This window comes from Carcharhinus amblyrhynchos, chromosome 2 (assembly GCF_965287045.1).
Source record: "Carcharhinus amblyrhynchos chromosome 2, sCarAmb.v2.hapA, whole genome shotgun sequence".
Classification (NCBI taxonomy): domain Eukaryota; kingdom Metazoa; phylum Chordata; class Chondrichthyes; order Carcharhiniformes; family Carcharhinidae; genus Carcharhinus; species Carcharhinus amblyrhynchos.
The window spans coordinates 42,160,973-42,172,270 of NC_137325.1; the positions used below are offsets into that span (position 1 = coordinate 42,160,973).

Genomic DNA, 11,298 nt, shown 5'->3' on the forward strand with positions numbered 1-11,298 from the left:
CTGTACTGCGCTGTAATGTTCTATGTCCTTTATATTTGTAAATACAGGTATAAAATTTTAAATAGTTTCGAATTATTTGGGAATTTAAATAATTTGATTGCTAGACAGTTCTACATACCTTATCTGTCCTTCATGAGCTTCTGTGTCTCTCCCCACATTGTGAGGTAGGCCCTAGCCACAGCAAAAAGGGAGTCTGAATATTTGAAATCAAAGTTGAGTTCAGGTTTCCCTTGTGTGTAAGTCCTGGCAGTGTGTGCCCTGGCAGTAAAAATGGGGTTTGTTGGAAATGGAGACAGGATTTTTTGATCAAGATGGTATCTGCCGTTTTCAGAGTCCACGGAGTTTCCATGACTGTGCAGAAATCTGACCCTTGGGGGGGGGGGTGAGCGATTCTACCTTCTCATGCCTCTGGTCCATGGGCACGGTGAAGCCGGTAAGATCATGAGAGAGGCAAAAAATCAGGTTTGCACGATTTTGTGCCTCGTGAGCTTATCAGCACCAGAAGTATGGCAAGATCAACCTCTAATTTAACTACTATTAGTGAGCCCAGAACAGAATGGTCTGAGTGCACTTGCCTTAACATCCTCGCAGGTTGGGACTGGGCGTGAGATAGTGGAGGGGAGGGCGGGGGGAAGGGTGGGGTGGAGGTGGTGGGAGAACATGGGCAGTGTGATCGGCCAGGCCAGGGACAGGAGTAATTGCTGGGGGGAGACCAGCTATAGCGGGAGATGGTGGGGAGGCCAATGATATCTAGGATTACATACCTGACAGATCTCTCTCTGTGCTTTTGCACAGAACAGAGAAAATCTGCCCATGTGCAATGGTGCTAGTTGCCAGCTTTCGGGTGAACTTGGGCTCCACCCCTTCCCCCGCTGGCTTTGTTTTTTGCTCTGTGTGGTAAGATTGGATTTTTAACTCGTCCAAAAAATCGGTGCAATTTCTCCTGTTTTCACACCTGGTTAGCACTTAGAATTGTTTTGATAAGATTGCCCTCTTGATCTTATTGAACTGGTTTGGAATGTATTTTGAAGCTGAATAAATCTGCATGGATAAATTGTTGAAACATCCTTGAAGGTTAAGTTTAGCTGCATGGCGTGAATGGACTTCAAATCTCTTATTGGCTAAGCCCCAACTACATGTATCAATTGCCATCATAGAGAAATTGACTTTTCAAATTTTAACAGCAATAGATGGAAAAATATCTCGACTCCTTCACATGGTTTTATCAAGAATGATTTGTTCCAGGCATTGGTTTTGTTTAGCTGAGTTGTTAAATCCAGCAAAATGAATGAACTAATCAACATCTACAAAGTGGTTGATTGCTAAAACATGACAGCTACTGTTTTGTTAAAATGTTGATTCTTAGTACATTCTTGAAAAAGTGATTCATTTTTATCTTTTCCAATATCTCCTTTTTCTGCAAGTTGAACTTGTTATGACTCTTTGTATTTTATCTATGCATCTTGTGTTATAGTGAAGCAGAAAGAATTGGCTGAAAGGAAGTCAGAAGATGAGAGTGAAGCGGACACATCTGCCCTTTGTCCCAAGGTTAGAGAATATTTCTTTTATTTCTTCATGGGATGTGAACATTGTTGGCTAGGCCAGCATTTGTTGTCCATCCCTAATTGCTCTTAAAGTGGTAGTGCATCTCCATGAGCTGCTGCAGTCCACGTGGTTCATTGGTTTTGTCTGGCTTAGTTGTTAAACATGATGTGGAGATGCCGGCGTTGGACTGAGGTAAACACAGTAAAAAGTCTCACAACACCAGGTTAAAGTCCAACAGGTTTATTTAGGAGTAAACGCCACAAGCTTTCGGGGCTCTGTCCTTTGTCAGGTGAGTGGAGAGTTCTGATCACAAGCAGAATTCTGATCATATAACAGCACACGCAGTTTACAGAATACTGATTAGAATGCAAGTCTTTACAGCTAGTCAGCTAATCAAATCTTAAAGATGCAGACAATGTGAGTGGAGATATTATTAAGCATTGGTTTAAGAGATGTGTATTATCTCCAGGCAGGACAGTAAGTGAGATGTTGCAAGCCCGGGTAAGTCATGGGGGTTATAGATAGTGTGATAGTGTGACATGAACTCCAAGCAAGAGGGAAAAGTGAAAATAAAAAGGCACAATGAATTTTCAGGTGACCTTTGCCAAAAAAGAAGGGAGTTCAGGGGAATAGCTGAGTGGTCACACTAGTTGAACTTGGGAATGATAATCAAACCTGTGATGGAGGAGCATCGGGTACAATATTGGCTTCTGTGACATAGGATGAAGGGGAAAAGGCAACAGGCAGTTTCAAAGTGAGAATGGCTTTAAAACCAATTAGCTAGACTGGGATAGCACATAGGAGATGATACAAAGAACAAAAACAGCCCGGGAAACAGGCCCTTTGGCCCAACGAGCCCGCGCCGCCATCTCAACACCACCAGTCCCTCTCTCCACCCATGACCCTTGTCTAATGTTTTATGGCCATCCACTTTGAGGGAAACTAATTTAGGGACAATTTATTACTGCCAATCAGCCTAACAGCACATCTTTGGGGTGTGGGAGGAAACCGGAGCACCCGGAGAAAACCCACGCAAGCACGGGGAGAATGCGCAAACTCCCACAGACACTGGCCCACATCCATGTGTCTGCACAGCAGTCAGTGATAGTCACTGAGCTGTCGAGTTGCCCAGTATCTGGTCCAGTTTAGGCACTCACTAACGACATGAAGCACTAGGCCAATCTCGAACAGCCAAGAGCAGCCCAAGTACGACCCATCGCGTGTATGCCCCTCGTTAGACACAAGGTGGACTGACTTAAAACCTGTGAATGAAAAGAAAAATTATTATTGTACCATATCCATTTACCTTACCAGGGACGCCCCAATGCTAATGACCCTTATTTAAAACAGTCTCCTATATCCACCCATCTCCAACCCACTCATGTGCCTGTCTAAGTTACTCTTAAATGACTCTAGCTTGTTTGCCTCCACCACTTTACTTGGCAGAGCATTCCATACCCCCACTATCCTCTGTGAAAAACCTCCCTCTAATATCTGTGTTATACCTCTCCCCCCTCACCTTAAGTCCATGGCCCCTTGTCCTATGTGACTCTATCATAGGAAATAGCTTACCTCTGTTTACTCTATCTATACCCTTCATAATCTTATATACCTCTATAAGATCCCCCCTCAGTCGCCGTCTTTCGAGGGAAAAGAGCCCCAATTTCTTCAATCTTTCCTCATACCCCAGTCCTTCCATACCAGGCAACATCCTGGTAAACCTCCTCTGCACTCTCTCCAGAGTCTCCACGTCCTCCCGGTAGTAAGGCGACCAGAACTGGACGCAGTACTCTAAATGCGGCCTAACCAACATTCTGTACAACTGCAACCAGATCTAGACCAAAGAGATGTGAATACGTAACCTTGTTGTGTTCTGGTATTTCTACCTTCTATAGGTAAGCAGCTCAGGAGCCGCCAAAGAACTATCTATTTCTGATACTGAACCTTCAGAAACATGGACAGAAAATGGAACCTTTAACTTGTCAGGAGGTCATACCCCACAGACAGATGCCTCGGATGGTATGGTGAATTTTTGCTATCATTGAAAATGCACAAATAAGAAATAATTTTTCATATACCTTATGATTTTTTTTGCAAGTATTCCGGAGAAGAGGAAGTGCCACAAATTTTGGGAAGTATCTTGCCTTTGGAGATACTTTCTAAGGGAATTTGCTGGAACTTTTAAAACAGGGGAGCAAAATCATGCTTATTTAATGGTTAGCAAATGTTAGGAACACAAGTGTCTTGGGAATGCTAAGTTCACAATTGTGTGTTTGCGTGACCAACTCAACCATATCTGAGTTAATTGGCTGGACCAAATCAACCTATTGCTGGAGAATTATTGAGACTAGTGACACAATGGAATTGTATATTGGCAAGTTGGCTTTTTAACCTTCTAGTGCTTGTTGAATCCTGAAGAAGGCTGGTCTCTCCGTAGTGGGTTACTCTAGATATTTGCTTACTAAGTTAAATCCTAAGGAAGTAGAAATGTTTTAAATCATGGTAATTTTAGCTATAGTCCATCATTCACTATGGGTAAAAAAAATCTAAGAGAAATCCCTTTAATAAATTCCCTTCTCAGAATTAGATATTCTCCTCTTCTCCCAGAGGAGGGAGAATGGATTTTGAGCCCACACCTCCACCTGTAGGTGTGGTGACGCATGCTCAAAATCTGGAGAGCACGATTCACGCTGGCAAATTTCCGAGTTCTAATCTTACCAGCCTGTTGCCTGCGGAGTAGTGTGAAACATGCCTCAGAACTACAGAAAGCTCATTGTAATACTAATTTCATGTCATTAGTGACCACTCTCTCTACGACTTGCCCCTTCTCCGGATGTTCAGCATGCATTGGCGTGACATCATGTTGGTGCTGTTTACAACTGGTCCACATTGACGTGAACCTGTTGTGGGGGTCTCCCCCAGGTCATAAAGGTATGTATAGCCTCGGGGAGAGAGGGACATGGCCTGGGTGGGGGACAAGTTGGGAAGGTGCCAATGATTGGTGTTGGGAAGGTGCCTCATCCATCTCTCACACTGGCAGTGACCTCCAGAGGTCACAGCTGGTGTTCTGGCTTGCAAGTTTGAGTGTGACATCTGTCCCTGAAGCAGCCTTTCTGAGAATTGCCACTCTCTCAATAGAGGAGACTGTGCACTCAGTGTTCAGAGTCAATGCAGTGCTCAGCCTTCAACTGAACTTCTCAATGATGGAAGCAATGAGACACAGAACTTCATGGATCTCTGCCAGATATCCCCATGCATCCCACTGATCATACAGAATATGCTGTCTGATAAGTGTCATTGTTACTATCCATGCTAGGTGTTACAGAAGTTTACAGCATGGAAACAGGCCTTTCAGCCCAATTTGCCAATCTGTCCCTTCTTTTTCACCACTAAGCAAGTCCCACTTATCCATGTTTGGCCCATATCCCTCTATATCCATCTTATCCATGTAACTGTCTAAATGCTTTTAAAAAGACATCTACTACTACCTCCGGCAGCTTGTTCCAGACACTTACCACCCTCTTTGTGAAAGAAATTGCCCCTCTGGACTCTTTTGTATCTCTCCCCTCTCACCTTAAACCTCTTCTTTAGTTTTAGACTCCCCTACCTTTAGGGAAAGATGTTGACTATCTACCTTATCTATGCCCCTCATTATTTTATAGACCTCTATAAGATCACCCCTAAGCCTCCCATGCTCCAGGGAAAGAAGTTCCACTCAATCCAGCCTCTTCTTATAACTCTAACCATCAAGTCCTGTAGCATCCAGTAAATGCTGAGGCAGTGCAGGGATGGTAAGAGAGGCCCATGAACTCTCCCTTACCCATGGCACATCCATCTGTAACCAATATATGTGTCTTCATCCAGACCGGCATCTCACCACAACCAGAGGAGTGAGCTGGATGTTGCCAATCCAAATCCAGGATATAACTCTTGCTCTGAGTTAGAACCAACAAACTGGGGACTCCACCACCAGTTTGGTGGCACTCTATATTATTGTGACTTGTCTTCTCCTTACAGAAATAGAAAAGCTCATTAATGTTGCATCTTACTTGAAGGCCATTCGAGATGCTCCTTCCCCACACAGGTATTAAGTAGGTCACTTCACTGTGGCACACCTCCCTCTCCAATGCACTGCAGCCTAATGTGCTAACAGTCCAGCCTTGGCAGGGCAGGCTTCAGTGTCAGTTGGTATATACACTCAGACCACTGAGCACCGAGGCGGAATGTACACCTGACTACACCTCTCCGCACTGGGCTATGCTATCTCCATACAGATCCATGCCTTCTCTGCACTTAGCTTGCAGACCACAAAAAATTGTTGAATTTTTTGCCACTCTGAATCTAGTGCCCATGGAACAGCTGCTACCTCAGTCCAGATCTCCTTAGTCAGATGCAGTGCCCTTCTCATGCCATCAGGACTTAGTGCTTGGCACTGATCTCCTGCACATGACAGGCACTCATCTGAATGGCTTGCCTCCTCCCTGCATCTTACATGGCCTTCTGATGACATTGTTGGACAGCAGTATAGTCATTGCTCCCATGTCACACACCGCCCTCAGCTTCCCCAAAGCTCCTGGCAGCCTTCAGGGAGCTGTAACCTTTGGTTTTAAATAGCCCTGCTGGGTGCTCATTGGGCCTGGTATCTGACACATTCTTGCCACGCCTATATATGACCCATCTGCCAGATGTGTTAATGACACAATTTCAGGTGGGAACAGGTTTCACATCTGCTCCCACCACACTGACTTCAGATACACCTCGAGGGTAAAATTCAGGCCATCAGCTCTTTTCTATTATTTAAGTTCAAATGGTTATTCAATGTTTTCATAGTCTTTTTGGTGATATCGTTTTAAACTTGATTTTCTGTGCTTAAAGCAAGTTTCGAAAACAAAGTGATAAAATTTTTTTTACTCTTTCAGGGAATGTGAGCATTATTGGCAAGGCCAGCCTTAATTGCCTTCCTTAATTATCAATCCTTAATTGCCTGCAAATAGTTCAATGATATTAGTGTCTTTTTTTTATTCTCCTGTATTTTAATCTTTAATTCAGATCTAGATCGTCCAAGTGATCATGAGGAAGTATTTGCCAGAGATCTTCCAGAATTCCCTTCAATAGATAATAAGGGAACAATCGATGATGATGATGACTCGAGCATCGGCATCCCTACACCTCCAATTCCCACCCTAGAACCTAACGAAGCAGATTCACATCAGGAAGGCATAAGCATAGGAACTGCTATTACTGGACTTTTGTCAAATGAACAGAGCTTCAACCTGATCAGCACTATGGCAACTGATGTCATTGCTGCTGCAGTGTCATCTGCTGTGAAAGGCCAGTTACAGGCCCTAGAAAGCAACCCGACCATACCACCACAGCTTAACTCAAGTGAAGAGACTGACACCGAAGAGGCCGATGACTTTGAGTTGCTTGACGAGTCTGAGTTGGAACAAATTGAGAGTGAATTAGGACTGGATCAGGGCCAAGCAGCAAGTCTCAAAGCCAAAGAGGGCAAGTCAGGCTTTCTGTCAAACCTATTGGGAGGTCATTAAGCCTTCTTTCAGGGCTGGAGAATAAACGTACAGACCACGTGAACAACAAAACAAACACAAGCAAAAGCTTATTTACTGCAGTTGTTCCCAAAAAAAGAGCCAAACCTCAAATATGATCTTGTGAATATCGAACTAAGTGCAGCAAAGAAATAATGAAAAAAAGTGAAATAGAACTGCACCTTTCAGCGTTTAATAATCTAGTGATTGAAGGAACGGATTTGATTTGTGTTATTTGGTATAATGGGCCACCTATTGTGTGTGTGTGTTGTCTGACTATAATCTTTATGCCTTGAAATAACAGCATGGAAACTAATTCTGTCTTGTTAATCTGAGTTGTTAACGATTAGCTTTAAAATGTTTTGACTGACATGTATTGCCAAATCTGAAAGTCAGATGTTTAACAAACATGTTTTAAAGACTTGTGCGCAGAAACTGACAATCAGTAATCAGCTTCTCCCTGGACCTTGCAGCAAATTGGAACTGCTAAGGAACTAAAGCACCCATTTTGAAACTATTTGCAGTATTTTAGATATTTTATAAAATCTAATCCTCTTCGAAGCATCTTTTATTCGTGTTCAAATATAATGTTCAAAGAAAGTCTAGTAGAGACATGTTTCACAATTGAGATTATTAATCCATGCTTGTACTGCTTTAAATACATAAAACCAATCTTCACTGCACTTTCTGCCTTATTGAACTGCAGATTCAAAGATGAAAAGAAACACATTAAAACTTTGTTTTAATCAGATTACAAATTAAATTTGGTTTTATATTTTTTGATTTGGTTTTCAACACTTGAAAAAATATTCTTTTTAAACACATCACATTGTTGCATTAGATGATGGGCCTGGCTCTGAAAATAATTAGGCAGAATTATTTTGTGGTTGGAACAAAATTAAAATTTGTGCAATTTGTAGATCAGTGAAACTCACAGCAATCAATCGAGCTGCTGTGTAAATTTAATTTTAGAATGGATTGCATAATGTTCTGAAATTTGTAGCTAATTCACACTTATTGAGAATGTTATAGTGTCTGTACTTAATAATGTACCTCCAAAGATGCGTGGGTTAGGTTGATTGGTCGTGCTAACTTGCCCCTTACTGTCAGGGCGTTAGTGATACTTATGAGGCTAGGGTCTGGGTGGAATTGTTGTCGGTGCAGATCGATGGGCTGAATGTCCTCCTCCTACACTATAGGTTTTTATGATTCTATTGTGTGTCAAGGACGTACATGAACCATAACTAAGATAGTAATATCTTTCTTCCACCCTGGTTAATCTGACTTTAAGCAGCGTCTTAGAGAATGCTTAAAATTTAAACATGTACTTTCTTTAAAAAAACTTAGAATTTTAAACAACAGCACACATTTTCCCTGTTACACCTTGCACTAAAATACAACGGCAAGAAAATCTATTAGATAAGACCAATTAATTAATAGATCCTCGGTGACCTAGTACAGAATTGTAACTTGCATTTCTATAATCCCTGTAAAGTTATATGAATAGGAATTAACCTGTTGACCAATATTGCATAATCTATTGGTAAATTTTTCAACTGAACTTGAGGCAAGGCACAATTCTGTCATTCCAAAAGTCATCAAAACTAGCCTTACTTTGAATGCCATGAAAAAAGAAACTGAAAAGTGTAATTCAGCCGGTTGGTTTTATTATTGTATTGATGTGTTGACTAAAATTATGCGCTTGGCGATACATTTAATATTTTGGATAAAACCATTTAACTATGAACAAGTGAAATTTTGTATTAATTACATTGGTTCTATTTTAAGGAAGATGTCATTGTTGATTCTGTTTGATTTATCAAATACCAAATAGGTACATAAAATCTATGGTTAAGAACTTTCCTTTAGAAGGTAAACATTTCAATTTGATTTGTCATTGAGTATTTAATTGGATAAATTAGATTTGCAACTAGAGATCTGAGTCACTGGCCTCTAAGCTGACAATTGGTCTGCAGTGGAGGGTTTTTTTAAACTGGAGTATTTGAAGCAAAGTGATTTGAAACTTGAGAAAGTGTCAACATCAAGACTGCCCCATTTCAAAAATTTCCAGCCTTATTCGCATAGCAAGATATGGAGACAATGCTTTCAAAACAGAGTATAGAGTCTGGCATTTGCTGTTTCTGACATGAAAATGTTAATATCCCTTTAAAGAAATGAGCAGATAAAATGGAATGTGGACACATTAAATCTCATATATGACTTCAGGGACTCGAGCACATTTAGGATGGCATTTCATTGCAGTACTGAAGCCATAATGCATGATCAGACCTACCATTTTTCAAAAGATATGTTAAACTGGGGCTTCATGTCTGACTTTCCAAGTGGACATTGAAAGGCAATAGCGGAGCTCTGGTAACCACAAATTCAACACCAAAACAGAATAATTAATCCTCTATTTCATTTCTATCTGTGGGACTTGCTATACTCAAGCATATAGGTTGGTACGTTTGCCAAGAATTAAGTGGCTAAAATGTATAAGTGCAGTTCCTGTGAAACATTTTGGAATGTGCTGTGGATGGGTGTTATATGAATTAACATTTCTTTTAATATCACCCTAATTTCTAGACTTAAGTATTTTCAGAGTTGGGATGCAGGCTCAAATGATTATTGATAACTTTTTTTTTAACAGTAGTATATTTTGATTCTTTCACTAGCCCAGGCTTATTTATCGTGGTATTTAGTAACTGTGACTATGCAATATTCAAGTAACAAGGTTACTGTTAACACAAGATTTCTATTTTCAGTACTTGTATTCATATTACGCATATATAGATTTTTCAAGCTTGAGTTATTGTTTAAACTTTTGCTACTAATTAATTTAAATTAAACACAGCTTAACAACAAGAATACAAAATGGAGGTAGTGCACAAGTTATCAAACATTGTATCAGTTCAGAAACCTGGGGTTTAGCCTGCATCAGTGACAAGTCCCACCAATTTTAACTCTCATCACAGTACAATGTAAGATGTTATCTCATGAACATTTAATGTCTCTTCCTTTATGAACCCTTTCTTCATACTGCATTTATCAACACTGCAGTTGGTATTATGCATTTAACCATCCTCCAGTGCTAATTTAGGGTAATTTTTGTGCTCTTGTTTAGATGTTTTGGATTGTTTGAAGTTCAAGTTAGGCCAATCCTTGGGCAGTTTTGTGAAATCTGTTTCTGGTTAAAATTTAAATTGTTGGATTTCTTTTGTTGCCACTAAGCTGGCAACCAGTTTTAAAATGAAACTATTTCCTCTTTTTTGAGAACATGTTTATTCAACTATAAATGTAGCAATTGAGCATCCACTGGTTCATTTAAGAGCATATAAATCATTAGTCATGGGCTTTGTTAATTTGTTAAATGTCATTTTATGTAGAATTTGTAAAAACGTGGAATCTTTAGCCTTTTAAATATAGATGCTTGGGACTAAGATTTTGACACTCATTTTGAAATAAGTGCAGTTTTGCACTTTATATATATTATTTCTGAGAATGCACTTTCTGTCAATCAAACCACATGTAAACCAGTAACTTTTCCCAGGAGAAAGGAATGATAACCGGAAACAGAGCTCGTCACAAAATATCTTAAGACGTTTCATCAAAATATGAAAAATTCTCATCTGCAGCACTTTATTAAATAATAGGATATAAAAGAATTTCAGTGGCAAATACATGCCCATTATGGTAATTAGATTTGATAATTAAAGCTGGTCTAATGTTGATTTGTTTCTTTTTCTGTGATTGATGACTATGCTCTATTCAAAAAAAGGCACTTTATGTACATTACCATCTCCATTTAACCAGTGTCGTGCTATAAGTATCAGTTGTACAATGAGAATTGCATAATTATTTTTGAACTGTTTGCACTCTTTATTGATATACAAATTCTTGGCTAAGGAAAATAAAATGGTAGAAATGTATTGTCTTGTGTATGTAACTATAAATAACAAATTTTGTTTCTCATTTTCTGCCATTCTCATTTTTTCAGTCCAGTTTCATGTCTTCATTTTAATCAATGAATATAGCATAGTGAATTAGTTTGTTTTGTAAATACAATGGCCCGATATTTATTGAACCATGCATTTGGAGCAGTGGACAGAAAATGTTGAGGTTTGGGTTCTCTGAATGATACTTTCTAATTTGTTCCCATTGGTTTTTGCTCATCCAGGTAACTGCATCAGGGGAATGCAGTGAAGGA

At 40.0% G+C, this 11,298-nt stretch overlaps 1 protein-coding gene across 2 annotated transcripts in view; it reads left to right on the forward strand.

The window, feature by feature from the left end:
• retreg1 (reticulophagy regulator 1) overlaps positions 1 to 11,063 on the forward strand; it is a 129,225-nt gene extending 118,162 nt beyond the window's left edge. For both annotated transcript variants that reach the window (XM_080204985.1, XM_080204995.1), the window contains 3 exons: positions 1,475 to 1,548; positions 3,441 to 3,564; positions 6,595 to 11,063. In XM_080204985.1, coding sequence (XP_080061111.1) covers positions 1,475 to 1,548; positions 3,441 to 3,564; positions 6,595 to 7,094 — 698 coding nt within the window. In that variant the 3' untranslated portion in view covers positions 7,095 to 11,063. The remainder of the gene's footprint in view (positions 1 to 1,474; positions 1,549 to 3,440; positions 3,565 to 6,594) is intronic.
• Positions 11,064 to 11,298: the final 235 nt, after the last annotated feature.